The sequence below is a fragment of the Dendrobates tinctorius genome, unplaced genomic scaffold (genome assembly GCF_039654945.1).
Source record: "Dendrobates tinctorius isolate UK_male_01 unplaced genomic scaffold, ASM3965494v1 ptg000060l, whole genome shotgun sequence".
NCBI lineage: Eukaryota > Metazoa > Chordata > Amphibia > Anura > Dendrobatidae > Dendrobates > Dendrobates tinctorius.
The window spans coordinates 14,285,439-14,306,647 of record NW_027361728.1 but is presented as its reverse complement, the minus strand read 5'-3'; the positions used below and the strand labels follow the sequence as shown (position 1 = coordinate 14,306,647).

Sequence of the window (21,209 nt, the reverse complement as noted above, 5' to 3'; positions counted from 1 at the left end):
GTGAGCTGATAATAGCCTGGGAAGCTCCATGTTTATTACCCCCTTCCCAGACTATAAACAACAGCCCCCAGCTGTCAGCTTTCCGTGAGCTGGTTAAGAAAAATTATTTTATTTATTAGCTAAATACATGTACAGTAACTACACACGCACTGCACTGATTATATAGCACAATGACATTTATCTATCATCTATCTGTGTAGAAGATTGTTTTATTAGCTAGAAAACTAGCTTGGAATGACAGTGAATTACTGTATCTAAAATCTGATGTTAAAAATGCATTGCATACAGATTACATACACATTATGGAGATGTTAGGTGATAAAAAGCGCAACTTAACATGGCATATGGATGCTGGATGTGGAACACTCGCATGACACTCGCCCAACACTCTCCAACTTTTCTGGATGAGAATCTCAGCTACTTTATTTTTGCAGATGTGAGCATATCCTAAATCTGAGTTCCTGATCCTTATGTAGCCAGTTCCTGAACCCCTGATCCTTGAGTGCCCAGGGTCTGAGCCTTATACTCTGGTCCTTGTGTTGTCAGGGTGTGAACATGGATCTCAGGTCCTTGTGTGGCCAGGCAAAACCCAAGATAAAACATTATAAGCAAATACCCTGCAGTAAATAAACAACAATAGAGCATGAAAATAATATAGAGTGCTTAGCTAACATAATTTTGATTAAAAAAATGTAAAAGCCATCCGACCACTTCATGGTGACCCTATTCGGGACGGTCCTAACCTCGAATATTAATATCTTGCCATTTGTCAAGTGACATGCATGTGGATAAGGGCTGGGAAGGACAAACTCGGCTAGTGGACAAACAGCCATGGGGAACCACAAAACTGTAATGTCCAACTTTTTGTTTATGTTTGCTTGCAACCTGTGCAAACCACAGCACAACCACAACTAACCTTAAACCCAGTGTTCCCAACCTATGACTTGGGAACTACATGTGGCTCACGGGAACATATAGTGTGGCTCATGCTATCTGCCAACTTAGTGCCTTAGCACCAGATCTAGCAAACCGTAAGAAGAGAAGTTCTCCAGGTGGTGACTTTTGGGAGTAATGCCACACAGAAGAAAAAGTAGGAAGAGATAAATATGGTAAACTGGAGATGGGATTAAACTATCAGATAGAGAGGTGCTTGATGCTGGTGGGAGTGTGCTTAATCTGGGAATACTGAATGGGGTTTGAGTAGGAACTTTTGTATGTAAGTATACTGCCTATAAGGAACAATGGCACAAGGCTTTGGTGTGCTTTCTATGGGGAAGTTTTGTCTGTCATCAAATCGTTAATGAGGGGCTCTGAATGTCTTTACCATTGGGTGATGGGACTCCAGATGTGGATCAAAACCATGTCTCAGTGCTGAATGTAGCTCTCAAGACAAGAAAAGTTGAGGACCACTGCTTAAACCCTTGCTTACATCCGCCATACATTTATGGCACATATCAGGTCGAGGAGCTGAGCCCGCACAATACAGTACTCAGCAGATGACGGCTGTGATATACTGCCTGAATAGCCACAATAAAAGCTAAGCTCTGATCGATGCTGTTAACTCCTTGAATACAGCTTAGTTTTTTATATTTTAGTATTTTTTTAAATACTTTTAAACATATTTGTTATAGCTGGCTATTAAAATATATACTGTAATTATTTAGCCCATATGGTAAATGACCCCCCCCAAAAAAAAAATATTGAAATACCAGAACTTACACTTTTTGGCAACAGATCTCCTACAAAAAAAATGCAATAAAAAGCGCTAAAAGCATTGTATATACCCCAAAATGGTATCAATAAAACATGACTTAGAAGAAGTAACGAGACTCAGAAAATGTTTACAAAAGTTCTTGATTTTTTCCCCCCACTGAAAAGAAACAACTATATAAGTTTGATAACACCATAATTATACTGACTTGGAGAATCATATTGCCAGGCAATTTTTTTTAACAAAAAAATTAACGCTGTAAAAATCAAAACCCAAATTTTATAAACCATATTATCTCACTTGGAATTTTTGTTCTGTTTTCCTATACATTGTATGGTACAATTAATCATTTTATTCAAAACTACAACTCGTCCTGCAAAAAACCATGCCCCAATATAGCTATGTGAATGGAAAAATAAAAAGTTTTGATTCTTGAAAGAAAGGAAAGACAAAGGAAATCTCAAAAATGAAAATTGGCCATGGTGTGAAGGAGTTCATTTCATCAGTGTGAGGTGTAGCATTTGCCTTGTAGAGTGCTTCTCATTTTCATATTTTTTAATAAAAATATTGAAATGGATTGGTCAGATGGGTTGTTCAAAAATTAAGCTAGCAATCATCCATTGTTAATTATTAGACGACGCATAATTATAGTGTGACTGTTTCTGTTAATCATTGCTCAACCTGTTGAAACATTATCTGAAGGTGCTATAAATTAGTATGACAAGGATGGTTGACGGAGTGCTTCCACACTCTTAGGCTAGTTTTACACTAGCGTTTTTTAGCTCTGCACTTCGTGCGCAATAGAATCGCATGCAAAAAACCATCATGCGTTTTGCATGCGTTTGCTTTTTCTAGGCGCATGCATTTTAACCAGTTTCTAGCCATGTTAACTCTTAAAACACATGCGATTTTAAACGCAGGCGTACGCATGTCCATGCACACACCTGTATTCCCATAGGCTGTAATGTGTTATTTTGTCGCATTCCATGCGCAAGCGTTTTTTTGAGACAGGTTGGACGGACAAAAAATGCAACAGGTTGCGTCCGGTGCTTAGGCACACACTACAAAAAAAGCATGCGCATGAAAACGCATACGAACTTGTGCTAACGCTAGACCATGCGCGCCCATGTTAAAGATAGGGGCGCAGGACGCATGCGCAAGGATGCGCACGATGCGCTGTGCTAAAAAACGCTAGTGTGAAACCAGCCGCACAAGTTTTTTTTTTACCTAATTGCACATGATGAAATGACCATATATTTACTAAGTATAGGTCATGTCAATACAAAAAAGCTATAATTTTTACACAAACCACAAAGAAATTAAATGTTTTGTGTGCTCTAATTAATCTCCCACATAAAAAAGAAAAAAGATGTTATGATAATTGTAGGCAAGTCGTTAAGCAACTAACAAATATCCACAAGAAACATTCTTAGGCCACGTTCACACGTTCAGTATTTAGTCAGTATGTTGCATCACTATTTGTAAGCCAAAACCAGGAGTGAGCGAAAAATGCAGAAGTGATGACGGGTTTCTGATTTAGGCTGGAGTCACACTAACCGACGCAAAATACGATCAGTATTTTACATGCGTAATACGGATGACAGACCCCTAAATAGTGCTCCGTATGTCATCCGTAATCAAGGTGTGGTCGCGTATTTTGCGCATGTCAGCATCCGTATGTAATCCGTATGGCATCCGTATGGCGAGATTTTCTCGCAGGCTTGCAAAATGGACATATAATGGAGCCCTATGACAGTTTTAATAAAGAAATGAAAGAATAGATATAGACACATAGAATGCATATACTGTATATATATATATACATATATATATATATGTATTCTATGTGTCTATATCTATTCTTTCGTTTCTTTATTAAACCTGTCAGTGTGAGTTTACTGTATAGCGCACTGAATTGCCGGCTTTGCTAAAAGACACCGGGTGCGTATTTCTCGCAAGTCACATGTGTGGTCCGTGTGTACTCCGTATTTTTTGCGCACCCATAGACTTGCATTGGCGTACTACGGCCGGAGCGTAGAATACGGATGGGAAATATACGGCTGGTGCGAGTGACCCCATAGAGAATCATTGGTCCGTGTCTAATGCGTGCTTTTAGCGCCTCTCACTCGGCCGTATTCCTCGCCAGTGTGACCCCGGCCTTACTTTTCCTCTGATTGTTCCACTCCTGGTTTTGGCTTACAAATACTGATGTTAAATACTGACCAAATACTGAACGTGTGATCGAGGCCTTAGTGTTGTTTTCTATGGTAAAAGATAAGCTTTGTTCATATTAACATTACGACTTCAGTTTATATCAATGGTAATGAAACTGTAAAGGATTTGTTATACAATGATGACCGGCATACTCCACGGAGTTAGAATGGATTCAGAAAAGATGACTGTCGTTTTGGATGACAAAGATGTGCTCCATGCGGCACTATTCTTACCATTAGAAGTGACAAACACCCTCTGTGATGGTCACGTGTGACTGGACACACCGCCTCCAGCAGGGCGAATTTCTATGACACACATGACCCTGGATACACCGCCTCCAGTAGGGCGAATTTAAACAATATAATGTGCAGCTGGATACACCGCATCCAGCCGGGCGAATTTCAGAATAAAGGGAAACAACAGGGAAACCGATACAATGGAGGGCCCTGCAATAGGGAATGGGGACGTGGAGACCTCCTGCACTCAGTCAGTGTCTCTACACTCCTAACGGTCCCTATGCAGGTTCCGCACCTGGCGCTGAGCAGGATACCTAAAAACCCGAGCTCGTCTTGCACCTAGCCCTTTCTAGTGAAATGGACGGTGCAGAAACTAATCCCACCACTGCACTGAAACACACAAAAGGAAAGGTACAAACAGGGATAACACCATTTAGCTTTGCTCTGTTGCTCTTGCTCCCAGCAACAGAGTCCAGCACCAGAATGCAGCTTTTCTCCTGAATAGCTGCTCCTTCACCAAGCTTTGTCAGAGCTGCAAGGAACTCCTCTCTATGGCTCCTTCCACACCAGGACTCTGACTGAGCTGCCAGGAACTCTCTCTAGCTCCTTCCTCCAAAAGGATGGTTGAAATGACGAATATCACCAACAGTGAGTGAGAGAACAAGACACTCCTATATAGTTAAGCCAGAGCAATCACACCTGTTAGTGATAATCACGTGCACTAAACTAAAGTAACCAGAGTCCAATGACCCTAACGGCCACCGGGGGCAAAACTAGAACTGAAACCACATAGTGCAATGACCCTAATGGCCACCGGAGGCAAAAATTAACTTTAAGCACACAGCTTAAGGGAAAAAAAAGGTTACTAGTGCTTTTAACTGTCATAATCCAACATGGATCATGACACCCTCATGAAGCTATTTAAAAAATGTGCAAATACAAGAGACATTCTAATTGACTTGATTCAAATCAAATTCAAGTTGAATTTTATGAAATTTGCATATTTTGGTAAATTTGAACAATTTGTGATCTGGTTTGTGTGAATGTCCATTGCCGTTTTACACAATGAAGAAGTTGCATCGGTCATAAAAGGCTGACATGAGCTCAGGAGCAACAGTGCATGTTTCACCATAATGCCTTGCAGCATTGCATCACATGGTATAGCACAGGCAATCAGGAAGGACTGTCATATCCTGTGAAAAAATCCTAAGCAGGGAATGCAGCAGTTACTTTAGGGTGATTTTAGAATAGTGAGAGTATAGGGAGAGAAAGTACTAAAATACTGCACAAATATTATAGCCAGCAGCGAGCAGCTCCAGGGACTAAGTCCTTCTTTCGGCCCACTGAGCATGCCTGTGGGACGACCTCTCATTGGAGCTCGGAGGTCACACACTCAGGTCCTGCTGCTGCTCCGATTGGACCATTATGAAGGTCCCGGAAGGCTGTGACTAGGCCATGCGCTAATATAGACATATTTATGTACTTCTGTGTGAAATGATGGATGCATGTGTCCGATGACTGACTCATTAAGATCCCCTCTCTTGGTTGTGCATGTTTTAGGGTTATCTGAGTTAGAGTCAGCGCCGTTTGTAGTGACATAGACTGAGCGCCACAGTGCATTCAGTCTCAACACAAGAGTTAGCGTCATTGTGCCATCCTACCTAAGGCACTACGGTACAGCTTGTACAGCGGCATCAGCCAGAACGGCGCCGTGCGCGTCTTATACGCTTTCCAGACCAAAGCTTAGGCTGGTTAGTGGCATCCGCCAGAGCTGCACTGTACGCAGTTAGTGCGGTAAACAACTGTCTGCTGCACCCTGTGACTGTTAACAGAGCACAGCGTTCCATAAATGTCTACCCCTGGCGCCGCAGTATCGGTTCCGTGCGCGAGTGGGTCTAGAGGGACTCTTTCCCAGTGTCCTGGGGCAGCGTCCTGTGACATCACACTAGCGCTCTCCTGGCCATAGTCTGTGAGGCATAACAGGTTACGGCTTCTACGTCTGTTAGGCTAGACTCTGTGAAGTAACAGAGTCTGCCTCAGTACATACCGGGTGACTTTAACCCGCGTGCGTTCTGCTAATCTCTGCCATATACTGTCCGTAATTATCTGGCAGCAGTTAACATCTCTGCACGGTGGACCCCGGACTGCTAACGCACCTAGTCTCTAAGCTTATATTATTAGGTGCGTTCCGCCAGTCCCTAACATACTGTATGTATATTTGCCTTTTGCATATAATTTTTGTTTACTTTGTATAGCATTATATTGCTACCTGATTTACCTAACTTAATCCTTCCCCCTTCTCTCGGTACCTATGGGGCATGTATAATGCTGCCTACATAGCCTTTCCTATCTACTATTTTACATATATTACTCTTTACTGTACCCACAGTAAAGAGTATTTATATTTTTCTACCTAAGTATACATTTCCAATATATCTAGGCTACGTCTTTCTCTTTGGATATGTACTGTTTATATATATATATATATATATATATATAGCATGTACATAGTATGTATATAGTACATTATGTGTATATACATATATATTCATATAGTTGCCATCAATATAAGCATGGATACTTTCTTTTATAAGTAGGTTTCTTCATTTTTGGAAAAGAACCACAAATTAACAGTGCCTTCACTATAAACCTAGTATGAAATATTTCCATGTACATACAGCAGCAACTGTTACTACTTGAACAAAAAACTGTTGCATGTAATGTTTACAGGAGGGATTGATGGAAAAAAAACAAGCCATTACATCACAGCACAGATTTATAATGTACAGTCTATACATTCCAAGGATATGAGTTTAAAATACACATCTAAACTTTGCTGTGAAAGAATTCAACTTACCGTAACTTATAAATCGCATAATACAGTAATTGGTTATAAACACTGATTTCAGTGTGACCCGCTGTTTATTTAATATCTATACTGGTCTCCTAATGCCACCAGACCTCTCCCTATTTCACTGTCTGGAGGTAAATTTGGAATTCTACATTCTCCATACCTTGTGTGTACTGTACCTAAATCTATTTGTGTTTTTGAGATAATATATTTTACTTCTGATGTATTTGAATTTGTAGTTGGAATTCATGATACAATAGGGAAGATTTACTAAAGTATGTGCCAGATTTGAAAAGAGTGTTAGACAGATTTGAATGTCAAGAAAAGGAGCATGGCTTATCCCCTTTACCCCCAAGGGTGGTTTGCATGTTAACCCCTTCATGACCCAGCCTATTTTGACCTTAATGACCAGGCCATTTTTGGCAATTCTGACCAGTGTCCCTTTATGAGTTAATAACTCAGGAACGCTTCAACAGATCCTAGCGATTCTGAGATTGTTTCTTCGTGACATATTGGGCTTCATGTTAGTGGTAAATTTAGGTCGATGTTTGCATTTATTTGTGAAAAAATGGAAATTTGGTGAAAATTTTGAAAATTTCACAATTTTCTCATTTTGAATTTTTATTCCGTTAAACCAGAGAGTTATGTGACACAAAATAGTTAATAAATAACATTTCCCACATTTCTACTTTACATCAGCACAATTTTGGAAACAAAATTTTTTTTGTTAGGAAGTTATAAGGGTTAAAAGTTGACCAGCGATTTCTCATTTTTATAACAAAATTTACAAATCCATTTTTTTTAGGGACCACCTCACATTTGAAGTCACTTTGAGGGGTCTATATGGCAGAAAATACCCAAAAGTGACACCATTCTAAAAACTGCACCCCTCAAGCTACTCAAAACTACATTCAAGAAGATTATTAACCCTTCAGGTGCTTCACAGCAACTAAAGCAATGTGGAAGGAAAAAATGGACATTTTAATTTTTCCAACAAAAATTTTCTTTTAGCATCAATTTTTTCATTTTCACATGGGTAACAGGATAAAATGGATCCTAAAATTTGTTGGGCAATTTCTCCTGAGTACACCGATACCTCATATGTGGTTATAAACTACTGTTTGGGCACACGGCAGGGCCCGGAAGGGAAGGAGCACCATTTGACTTTTTGAATGGAAAATATGCTGGAATATTTAGCGGCTGCCATGTCGAGTTTGGAGATTCCCTGTGTGCCTAAACATTGGAGCTCCCCCACAAGTGACCCCATTTTGGAAACTAGACCCCCCCAAGGAACTTATCTAGATGCATAGTGAGCACTTTAAAACCCCAGGTGCTTCACAAATTGATCCGTAAGAAAAAAGGACTTTTTTTTCACATAAATGTTCTTTTAGCCTCAGTTTTTTCATTTTCACATGGGCAACAGGATAAAATGGATCCTAAAATTTGTTGGGCAATTTCTCCTGAGTACACTGACACCTCCTATGTGGACATAAACCACTGTTTGGGTGCACGACAGGGCCCGGAAGGGAAGGGGCACCATTTGACTTTTTTAATGGAAAATTAGCTCAATCGTTAACGGACACCATGTCGTGTTTGGAGAGCCCCTGTGTACCTAAACATTGGAGCTCCCCCACAAGTGACCCCATTTTGGAAACTAGACCCCACAAGGAACTTATATAGATGTGTGGTGAGCACTTTGAAAACACAAGTGCTTCACAGAAGTTTATAACGCAGAGCAGTGAAAATAAAAAATCATTTTTTTCCTCAAAAATGATATTGTAGCCCGCTATTTTTTATTTTCACAAGGCTAACAGGAGAAATTGGACCACAAAAGTTGTGCAATTTGTCCTGAGCATGCTGGTACCCCATATGTGGGGGGGAACCACTGTTTGGGAGCATGGGAGAGCTCAGAAGGGAAGGAGCGCGATTTTGGAATGCAGACTGATGGAATGCTCTGCAGGCATCATGTTGCATTTGCAGAGTCCCTGATGTGCCTAAACAGTAAAAACCCCCACAAGTGACCCCATTTTGGAAACTAGACCCACCAAGGAGCTTATCTAGATGTGTAGTGAGCACTATGAACCCCCAAGTGCTTCACAGAAGTTTATAAACCCAGAGCCATGAAAATAAAAAAAATAATTTTTTAGCCGGCTATTTTTTATTTTCACAAGGGTAACAGGATAAATTGGACCCCTAAAGTTGTTGTTCATTTTGTCCTGAGTACGCTGGTACCCCATATGTGGGGGGAACCACTGTTTCGGCGCACGGCAGGGCTGAGAAGGGAAGGAGCGCCATTTGACTTTTTGAATGGAAAATTAGCTCCAATCGTTAGCAGACACCATGTCGTGTTTGGAGAGGCCCTGTCTGCCTACACTTTGGAGCTCTCCCACAAATGACCCCATTTTGGAAACTAGACCCCTAAGGAACATATATATATGCACAGTGAGCACTTTGAACCCCTAGGTGCTTTACAGAAGTGTATAACACAGAGCCGTGAAAATAACAATAATTTTTTTCCTCAAGAAATGATTTTTTAGCCCGCTATTTTTTATTTTCACAATGGTAACAGGAGAAATTCGACCCCAAAAGTTGTTGTCCAGTTAGTCCTGAGTACGCTGGTACCCCATATGTGGGGGGACCACGGTTTGGGCACACGTCGGGGCTCGGAAGGGAAGTAGTGACGTTTTGAAATACCGACTTGATGGAATGGTCTGCGGGCGTCATGCTACGTTTGCAGAGCCTCTGATGTGCCTAAACAGTGGAAACCCCCCGACAAGTGACCCCATTTTGGAAACTAGATCCCCTAAGGAACTTATCTAGATGTGTGGTGAGAACTTTGAACCCCCAAGTGTTTCACTAAAAGTTTATAATGCCTGGCAGTGAAAAAAAAACAAACTTTTTTTTCCACAAATATGATTTTTTTAGCCCCAATTTTTTTATTTTCCCAAGGGTAACAGGAGAAATTGGACTGCAAAAGTTGTTGTCCAATTTGTTCTGAATACGCTTTTACCCCAAATGTGGGAGAAAACTACTGTTTGGGCACACGTTGGGGCTCAGAAGGGAAGTAGTGACGTTTTGGAATGCAGACATTGATGGAATGGTATGTGGGTGTCATGTTCCATTTGGAAAGCACCTGAGGTGCCTAAACAGTGGAAATGCCCCACAAGTGACCCCATTTTGGTAACTAGACCCCCCCATGGAACTTATCTAGATGGGCCTTAACAGTGGTAATGCCCAACAAGTGCCCCCTTTTTTGGATCTAATCTACTGTTTCCTGGTATGTGAGTTTTATACAGTGCTGTGCAAATTAATTGGGACAAAGCATTTTTTTAAGTAAAATCGTATCTTGGATATCAGTCAGTGATTCAAACCAGTTTTAACTGCTTTGAACAGGTGTGAGTGCCTGTTCAAAGCAGTTAAAACTGGTTTGAATCACTGACTGGTAACCAACTTACGATTTTACTTAAAAAAATGCTTTGTCCCAATTAATTTGCACAGCACTGTGTTAGCGTGGATGGTCAGGAGCGGGAGCTCCGAGAGTGGACCCTCTGGGCCGTGGCACCGAGGGACCCCGGGCGAGCTGCCAGGTGGAACCAACCCCTATACAGGGACCGTTAGGAGCAGGCCCAGGGGTTCGAATACCACGGTAGCCGGTACCGAGAGGGGCGGCTCAGGATGGACCGGAGTAAGACTGAGACTGGAGTAGGACGGCAGGAGCACTGAAGACAGGACTGGAGTAGGACGGCTGGAACACAAGGCAGGACTGGAGTAGGACGGCAGGAACACTGAAGGCAGGACTGGAGTAGGACGGCAGGAACACTGAAGGCAGGACTGGAGTAGGACGGCAGGAACACAAGGCAGGACTGGAGTAGGACGACAGGAATACTGAAGGCAGGACTGGAGTAGGTAACCAGGAATACTGAAGGCAGGACTGGAGTAGGTAACCAGGAACACGGGTAGCAGGACTGAGAAGCTGCTGTGAGGAGCAGCCGAGACAGGAACTGCAGGAGCAGAGTGTGCAAGATGGAGCGAGGCCGGAGTGTCAGGAAACACAACGATCAGGCGCCTCCCTCAGGGGGAAGCGGCCTGATATGGCCCCGTCTGGTCAGCCATTGGTCCAAAGGTGCTTCCGGGTCAGGGCACAGCCGGAGCATAATGAGCAGGAAGGAGGCGCGGCCGCGGCCTATGGCGCATGCGCATAGCATGCAGGGAAGGCATCGGTCGCGGGCCTGTCTCAGGTGACCGCCGCGGCAGTCGGGTGGAGAGAGGCTGCGGCGTGGGAGCGGAGGGCGACTGCGGCGTGGGAGCGGAGGCCGGGTGAGTATGGCGGAGCGGTGTAACACACTGTAAGTGACCCCGGATCTCACCGCAGCTTAGCCCGGCTGGGAACAGAACCCAGTGACCGGATGTAACTGCGGTAACTTCTGTCAGATCTCCGCTAGCACCGTGAGCCATGAGCACCCACGGTGCTAGTGGGGATATCACTGGATCTCACCACAGCTCAGCCCAGGTATGAACGGAGCCCAGTGCTAGAGGTAACCTCTATGGCGTCACCCCTAGTTACTGATGCTGTGTTCCCAGCAGCAGCTTGGCACCGTCCAGATTGAAAACTAATGTTTTTCTGTGTGGCTGTTCTCACACGCTAAGAGATGCTTTTTATTGCAAAAAATAGTTTTTGCATCATCACATTTTGAGAGCTATAATTTTTCCACATTTTGACCCACAGAGTCATGTGAGGTCTTGCTTTCGGTGGGACGAGTGGATGTTTTTATTGGTACCATTTTCAGGCACATGATATTTTTTGATCGCTTTCTACTGGTTTTTTGGGAGACAGAATGAGCAAAAACCTGCAATTCATTAATTTCTTATGGGGGGGTTAATACCATTTCATGTGTTTTAAAATTGATAAGGCAGTTTTATTCTTCAGGTCAGTACAATGACAGCGATACCGCATTTATTTTTTCACGTTTTGGCGCTTTTATACAATAAAAACTATTTTATAGAAAAAATAATTGTTTTTGCATCACTTTAATCTGAGAGCTATATTATTTTTATTTTTCCGCTGATGGAGTTGTATTGTGGCTTGTTTTTTTGCAGGACAAGATGACGTTTTCAGCGGTACCATGTTTATTTCTATCCGTCTTTTTGATCACGTGTTATTCCACTTTTTGTTCGACTGTATGATGGTAAAGCATTGTTTTTTTGCCTTGTTTTTTTTATGGTGTTCACTAAAGGGGTTAACTAATGGGTCAGTTTAATAGGTCGGGTCGTTACGGACATGGCAATACCAAATATGTGTACTTTTATTGTTTGTTTTTTTCATTCAAATATTTATTTAGAGATAGAATATACAGTGCCTTGCGAAAGTATTCGGCTCCCTGGAACTTTTCAACCTTTTCCCACATATCATGCTTCAAACCTAAAGATACCAAATGTAAATTTTTGGTGAAGAATCAACAACAAGTGGAACACGATTGTGAAGTTGAATGAAATTTATTGGTTATTTTAAATTTTTGTGGAAAGTCAAAAACTGAAAAGTGGGGCGTGCAATATTATTCAGCCCCTTTACTTTCAGTGCAGCAAACTCACTCCAGAAGTTAATTGTGGATCTCTGAATGATCCAATGTTGTCCTAAGTGACTAATGATGATAAATATAATCCACCTGTGTGTAATCAAGTCTCCGTATAAATGCACCTGCTCTGTGATAGTCTCAGGGTTCTGTTTGAAGCATAGAGAGCATCATGAAGACCAAGGAACACAACAGGCAGGTCCATAATACTGTTGTGGAGAAGTTTAAAGCTGGATTTGAATACAAAATGATTTCCAAAACTTTAAACATCCCAAGGAACCCTGTGCAAGCGGTCATATTGAAATGGAAGGAGTATCATACCACTGCAAATCTACCTCTAAACTTTCATCTCAAACAAGGAGAAGACTGATCAGAGATGCAGCCAAGAGGCCCATGATCACTCTGGATGAACTGCAGAGATCTACAGCTGAGGTGGGACAGTCTGTCCATAGGATAACAATCAGTCGTACACTGCACAAATCTGGCCTTATGGAAGAGTGGCAAGAAGAAAGCCATTTCTCAAATATATCCATAAAAAGTGTCACTTAAAGTTTGCAACAAGCCATCTGGGAGACACACCAAACATGTGGAAGAAGATGCTCTGGTCAGATGAAACCAAAATCGAACTTTTTGGCAACAATGCCAAACGATATGTTTGGCAAAAAGGCAACACTGCTCATCACCCTGAACACACCGTCCCCACTGTCAAACATGGTGGTGGCAGCATCATGGTTTGGGCCTGCTTTTCTTCAGCAGGGACAGGGAAGATGTTTAAAATTGATGGGAAGATGGATGGAGCCAAATACAGGACTATTCTTAAAGAAAACCTGTTGGAGTCTGCAAAAGACCTGAGACTGGGACGGAGATTTGTCTTCCAACAAGACAATGATCCCAAACATAAAGCAAAATCTACAATGGAATGGTTCACAAATAAACATATTCAGGTGTTAGAATGGCCAAGTCAAAGTCCAGACCCGAATACAATCGAGAATCTGTGGAAAGAGCTGAAAACTGCTGTTCACAAACGATCTCCATCAGACCTCACTGAGCTCGAGCTGTTTGCCAAGAAATAATGGGCAAGAATTTCAGTTTCTAAATGTAGAAAACTGATAGAGACATACCCCAAGCGACTTGCAGCTGTAATCGCAGCAAAAGGTGGCGCAACAAAGTACTAAGTTAAAGGGGCCGAATAATATTGCACGCCCCACTTTTCAGTTTTTGAATTTCCACAAAAATGTAAAATAACCAATACATTTTGTTCAACTTCACAATTATGTTCCACTTGTTGTTGATTCTTCACCAAAAATTTACATTTGGTATCTTTATGGTTGGAGCATGATATGTTGGAAAAGGTTGAAAAGTTCCAGGGGGCCGAATACTTTCGCAAGGCACTGTATATTGTATTTTTATTATTTTTAATATTTTTACAATTATTTAAAAAAAAATTTTTTTACTTTTCCCTAACTTTTTTCCTTAGTCCCACTATGGGACAATCATTTTTTGCAGACAGATCCCTTATTTGGCATGCAGATGAAGCAGCATCTGCATGCCACATAAGCTGTCAGTGCTGCACTGACAGAGAGAGACTTGCTGAGCATGCACGGTTCATGATCAGCAAGTTTACTTAGCTCTGGTGACCCGGATGTCGCCATGACAACATCTAGCTCACATCAAGCCACGGGGTCTCCGATTCAAAGGCAGAGGGGCTGTCAACCCGTGCCGGCTCCCAAATGCTGCGATCTTGTTAGATCGCAGTATTTCGGGATTTAAAGTGCCATCTGTGACCACTCCTGCCACTTAGTGCTGAGTGTCAGCTGTGAGAATCAGCTGACACCAGCCACGCTCCCCCCTGAGAGTGCAGCCGATCACTTAGACGTACTATTTAGTCCATGGTCAAATTGTGCCAGGGCACATGGAAGGAATAGTATGTCTGATGTCAGAAAGGGATTAAAAGATTTTTGGGAGACACTTTGGAGAAATGGCCGTACCACTGTTTCCACACACACCAAATTAATGTAACGCTTAGCTGTTGGTGTACCTAAAATTAAGAATTTAGGATTCTAGCTACTGGACATTATGCCACTCCAAAATCCCATGAATAGGAACGATGTGATGTTCCCTGGTGAAGTGCTAATCATGGTGTAGCCCACGTGGTCTCTAAAAATAATCTCAAGCTACCATTGCACCCCAATATAAGTGTGGAACTAATTGCTGAAGATGGACATCCTTTCTAGCTTCCATTGCTGTCTTCATCTGCATCACGATAGCCTTTGAGAGTGCTGGCGTGAGGTCAATGGAACAACTTTAGTTTGACATCTGGCTGGTAGCCCATTGTCATGCAAAATGCCTTACAATGGTCTGTGATGACACTGTTTTACTCCTAAGGTTTGGTACATCCAAATAGATCAATCATGAAACCAGTGGCAGGCAATTTTTCAACAAGACAGTGACAGGCCACATGTTGCTGGTGCTAATGTAAGCAGCCTGCATGGCCTAAATGTGCTACCATGACCTGCATCGCCTCCGGAATTACCTCATATCGAGCAAATCTGAGACGTCATTGGATGACGATAGTAGAGGGAGCTACCAGTAGTGGATCGTGATGATTTGTGTGGCCAAGTGTACTCAGCATTGCAGAATGACAACTATTAGTAACCTCAATGAAAATACTGATAGGCCTGCAAGTGCATGTATTTCTGTGCATGGCACTCATTTCCGATACTAGATAAATCGAGATGTTTTGACATTTTTTCCCCATTTTTAAGTCCTTTGGATATCATTAGCATGTCTATCTATCCTGTGATTTCTATATATCCCTGACTATTCCTTCTTGGAGTTACAATTTCAGTGTTGAGGACTGTAAATAAACTTGTAATCAACTTTAACTGGCAAATCTCATCAGTCTTGCCTAGAGAAATAATCACTATAAAACATTAAAAATGCTGTTTTTTTACATGGACATAAACCTATCCAAAAATTTTTAATTTTAATTGTGCCAGTAGAGAGCTCACCCTTCATGCGTAGGAAGATGATAGAACCTGAAGATACTAGGGGTTCTGAGGTAAGAAGCCACTTATAGTGCTGTCTACCATGTCTTTCTTATCTAATTGGTGCTGAGTTAAGAAGAGACTGCTCACACTACTGTCCTTTTTTATCTAATATTGCAGATATTGGGTGTGCTGAGGTAAGAAAAAACTGCTCACACTACTGTCCTTTCTGCTTTAATATTGGAGATATTCGGTGCGCTGAGGTAAGAAGAGGCTGCTCACACTGCTGTCCAACCAGTCTATCTGAGCTGATTATAGTGATACCAGGACTGTTGAGATAAGAAGAGGTTGCTCGCACTACTGTTGTTTCTGATCTAATATTTGAGATATTGGGTGTGCTGAGGTAAGAAAATACTGCTCACATTACTGTCCTTATAAATACACAAGCTATGAAGGTGCCAAAGTCATAAGATATAAATATTACATATTTAATAGAATATAAATAAAAATATTTATTGTTAAGCACTAGAAATCCTGCGGTATACTATCATATATTGCCAGATAATTCCACCTAATGCAATGTATAGTAAAGAGCATGAGGAAATTTGGATACCCGTAGTATATATACATTTATATACACTTAATTTACTTTTTTGCTTTAATTAAATTCTAGGAATATTTATAATCTACAAATCACTAATTGCTTGCCACCCTTCATGAACAATTACTAAACTAACATCTGTAAATATGGTGAAAATCCTTCCTATCATCTATCAATCTTTACAATGCAAATAGATCACTAACTTTTACAGGTAAGAAGAGCCTGGTGTCAGGAACATGCTTTACCCTGTGCGCAATAATTTTCATGTTATATATAAAATTATAACATTGAGCCATAAGTAAATGTTTTCATGAATATTTTACTCTTCTAATCTGTAGAAAAATATTGACATGCTGCAGATTTAAAAATCCACACTGAAGGTCATTTTTTGTGTGGAAAATCACTATATAGATGTGATCTCCTGTTTCATTATACTACATTCCAAACCTATTTCGGCAATCTGGCTAAAAAATCCACGTTCTTTAATTCAGTAAAATGATAGACACTACAGAAGTCAATCTGGTTTGCGTGGAGCCAATGGTGTCCAGCTTGTAAGGGATCTGTTTACAGACGTTATTTTTGTATTTCTGTTCCTATAGAAGATACCAACAGAGCCTTACGCATTAAATTTTCTTTGCAAAATTTTAGCAAAAAAATCCACATCTAATATATCCCATAGACATGTAGCCTAAAAGAAGAATGTGAAAGTGACGTTAGTATAAGAGAGCACTCACTTGTTTGGGAGAAGCAAAAAACGAGAAACAAACTTTTCCAGATCATTTCTCCTTGAGCTCCAGCTGACAACCACTCCAAGTTGCTTGCAGGAAAGAGACTGCTCTATTGCAGGCATCTCCTCTTATGAAAAGGTGTTTGGTGATTATGACTGCTCCCTGCTGGCTAGGTTCCACATCCAGGAGTGTTTGACTAAAGGGCAAAGAGGGGCTGGCAGATGGAAAACACTGGGGAAAAATGTCTGAAGTCATCACAGTTCTCCACACGTAGAGCAGCCGTTTCACAACTCACTCAATAAAATGCTTGTAATAATTTACAGCGCATACGCAAGAAAAACTTTCATGCATCAAGTAATTTGTCAACCAATTACACATATAATACATACAGTATATATTTATTATTTTATTATGTTGACATTAAAAAATATATATGCACAGTTGCAATCAAAGTAATTAGACCTCCATTAAAATTAGGTTTAGTAGTAAAATGTAGAAACTTTTGGCTTTTTGCAATAAACCAATAAGACCAGAGCAATTTAAATAGCTCAACACAGCTAATGGTGTCTCTAAATTCAACAGAAATTGCTACTTTTAATGACTACTCCAGTATCAGAATCATTCAACCCTTTCATGTCAAGCATCTTTAGTACAGTATAGCAAAACACTAACTTTTGGCAGTGTTCCTGAGGAATCTTAGCCCATTCTTTATGGGGCAATGGCCTTCAGTTCACCAATTCTTGGGTGGTCAAGTGAATGGTGTAAAAGACTAAGAGAACATTGCTGTGACGGACACACAGATTGTATCCAGGGAATGAACACTAGGGGAAGTGAGTGGGGAGACGGCAGTAAAAAATAGATGAGTGCGGCCGCTGCTGAGAACACGCTGCACTAAACAGGACCTGAGACATGTGACCACCGGGGGAGTGGCTGGAGGAGGAGCTAACCTCCATGCAAGGGAGGTAGAGAGTGAGAGTGGGAGCTGGCGGAGCTGGGAGAGAGGGAGAGAGGTCAGACAAGCCGAGTTCAATAGCCAGAGGGTAACACAGAATCCAAGGGCACAGACTGAAAAATGGTCAAATACAAACCAAAAATCAGAAACCAGGCAGGAACGCAGTAACCAAGGGCACAGACAAGGAGGGTAGTTGGAGGGCAAGCCAGAGAGCAGAACCAGAGAATAGCAGAGGTACAGAATCAGAGCGCAGGCACAAAATGAGGGACAAGCCAGATCATACACAGGACAAGCACACGGGAACAAATGGTATACAAAAGTGTAGCAAGGTCAGCTGCTCAGCAAAGGACAGAACTATCACTGACAAAACCCCCACAGAAGGGCGGATTAATTTAGCCCTCCCAAGACCAAAGGGAGGCCAGCAAAGTTAACTACATAAAGCCCATGACGGGGAAAGGAATTCCCGTCCAGAGCCATGACAGTACCCCCCTCTCAACGGAGGCCACCAAACCCCCAGGCTTCCCAGGATGTCTGACATGAAACACTCAAACCAACCGATCAGCATGTACAGAACGAGCCGGCACCCAAGATCAATTTTCCAAACCATATTCCTTCCAGTGTACAAGATACTGCTAAGTACCCCATACCCTCTGAGAATCCACAATGCATCCCACCTCATACTCAATGTGGCCATCAACTAGTACAGGGTGAGCAGCAGACAAAGACCCCTCATCAACAGTTCCCAAAGGCTTCAAAAGAGATTTGTGAAACACATTGAAAATCTTAAAGGAGTCTGGGAGACGCAACCTAAAGGCAACTGGATTAACCATCTCAACAATTTCATATGGGCCAATAAACATAGGACCCAACTTAGCAGAGGGAACCTTAAGTTTAATGTTTCGAGTGGAAAACCACACCTTCTGCCCTACCTGGAAAGTAGGACCAGATACTTGCTTCTTATCTGCAAAAAAATTGTACTTTTTCTGAACCTTGATAATGTTTTGTCAAACCTCAGTCCACAACTCATTTAGATGCTGCACAGTCCCCTCAGTCCCAGGACAACCAGAGTCTAAACGAAATAACTCCCCAAAATGTGGATTAAACCCATAATTGGCAACAACGGGCGACATGCGATAATTAAAAGCGAACTCAGCTAAAGGCAAAGCATTGCACCAATCTTCTTGTCGAGTGGATGATAAACATCGCACAATTTGTTCCAGAGACTGATTTGTCCATTCGGTCTGGCCAGTCAACTCCAGTTGATATGCAGAGGAAAAGGACAAAGTAACACCTTTTTACAAAACGCCCTCCAGAACTTAGCGATGAACTGGACACCTCTGTCAAATACCACATTCAATGGCACGCCATGCAAACGCACCACATGTCATACAAACAACCTGGACAATGTCTCTGCAGAAGGTAGCGCAGGTAAAGGTACAAAATGGGCTTGCTTAGAGAACCTGTCCACTAAAACCCACACAACGGAAGTTATGCCTGGAAGGGGTGAGATTGGTGATAAAATCCATGGTCAGGTGAGTCCATGGTCTATCAGGAATTGGCAAAAGCACCAATTCCCCGGCCTGCTATGAGAACTCAGTACAAGCACAAACTCCACACGCAGACACAAACTTTCTGACATCAGCAATCTGTGAGGGCCACCAAAAAACCCTAGTCACGGCCCCACAAGTGGCTGAGATCCCAGGATGCCTACAGAAAACATACTCATGGAACTCCCAAAGGAGCCATAGATGAAATTGTACAGAGACAAACAATTTACCAACCGGTTTAGACCTAGGAGCAAGAGACTGGGCCTCCATGATCTCTGGCTCCAATTCAGACGAGATATTAGCCACAACCACCCCAGGTTGAAGAATGGTCACAATTTCATGATAATGCATCAGCTTTAACGTTTTTTGATCCAGGACGAAATGTAATGGAAAACTGAAACCAGGAAAAAATTAGTGATCACCGGACCTGCCTAGGAGTCAACCTTTTGGCAGACTCGATGTAGGCTAAATTTTTATGATCAGTAAACACAGTGATGGGATGAGCCGCACCCTCCAAAAAATGCCTCCATTCCTCAAAAGCCAACTTAATCACAATAAGCTCTCTATTATTATTATTATTATACATTAATATAGCGCCATTTATTCCATGGTGCTTTACTGTACATGTGAAAAGGGAAATATAGACAAGTACAATAAACATGTGCAAGACAAGGGACATGCAAGTACTGGAGAGAGGACCCTGCCCGCGAGGGCTCACAGTCTACATTGCCTACATCATAATTTCTCTCGGCTGAAGAGAATTTCTTGGAAAAGAAGGCGCATGGTTTAAGATTGGTAAGTGTGGCGGGTCCCTGTGACAAAACTGCCCCCACCCCCACTTCAGAAGCGTCAACCTCCATGATAAAAAGTCTGGACGGATCCGGTTGCATACAACATTTCTTTAAGGTCAAAAAAAGATTCCACAGCAGACGTAGACAAATTTTTAACATCCGCAACCTTAAGTGTAACATCAGTAAGAGGTTTAACCACCTGTGAAAATCCCTTGATAAATTTCGGGTATTAATTTGCGAACCCCAGAAAGCACTGCAACCCATTAAAGTCTCGAGGCTGAACCCAATCGATGATAGCCCGGACCTTTTTGGGGTCAATGCGAAAACCCTCCTTAGATACAATAAACCCCCAAAATAACAATTCCTGCACAAAAAATGAACATTTTTCCAACTTAGCAAAAAGTTAATTCAGTCTCTCAAGAACTGTACCCAAATGCCCCAAATGGGCTTGTTTGTCTGAAGAGTAAATCAAGATATCATCTAGGTATATACAGTAGCTACAAATTGACTGATGAGGTCTGAAAACACAAAATTTATGACATTTTGAAAGATAGCACATTTGTCAGCCCAAAGGGCATAACCAGATTCTCAAAAAGACCCTCAGACGTGAGAAACGCCGTCTTCCACTTATTCCACCCTCGTATCCTAATCAGTTTATAGGCATCCCGTGAATCTAATTTAGAAAACCATTTTGCCCTGAACAACTGGTTACACAAATCGGGAATAAGAGGGAGGTACATGTTTCTCACTGTGATCTTATTGAGTTCCCGAAAGTCGAGGCAAGGGTGCAAACCACCATCTTTCTTTTCAACAAAGAAAAATCCAGCTGCCACAGTAGAAACAGAAGGACGGATATGCCCCTTACAGAGGCTTTCAGCAATATGCTCCTTCATGGCAACCCGTTCAGGACCCGAAAGATTAAAATTGCCTTGGGGAATTTAGCACCTGGAACCAAATGAATGGAGCAATCAAAAGTTCGATGTGGTGGTAAAATCTCAGCCTCGCTTTCGGAGAACACGTC

At 41.8% G+C, this 21,209-nt stretch overlaps 1 protein-coding gene across 1 annotated transcript in view; it reads right to left on the bottom strand.

The window, feature by feature from the left end:
- MELTF (melanotransferrin) overlaps positions 1-17,048 on the bottom strand; it is a 207,836-nt gene extending 190,788 nt beyond the window's left edge. Inside the window, exon 1 of the mRNA XM_073578729.1 lies at positions 16,905-17,048. Coding sequence (XP_073434830.1) covers positions 16,905-16,950 — 46 coding nt within the window. The 5' untranslated portion in view covers positions 16,951-17,048. The remainder of the gene's footprint in view (positions 1-16,904) is intronic.
- Positions 17,049-21,209: the final 4,161 nt, after the last annotated feature.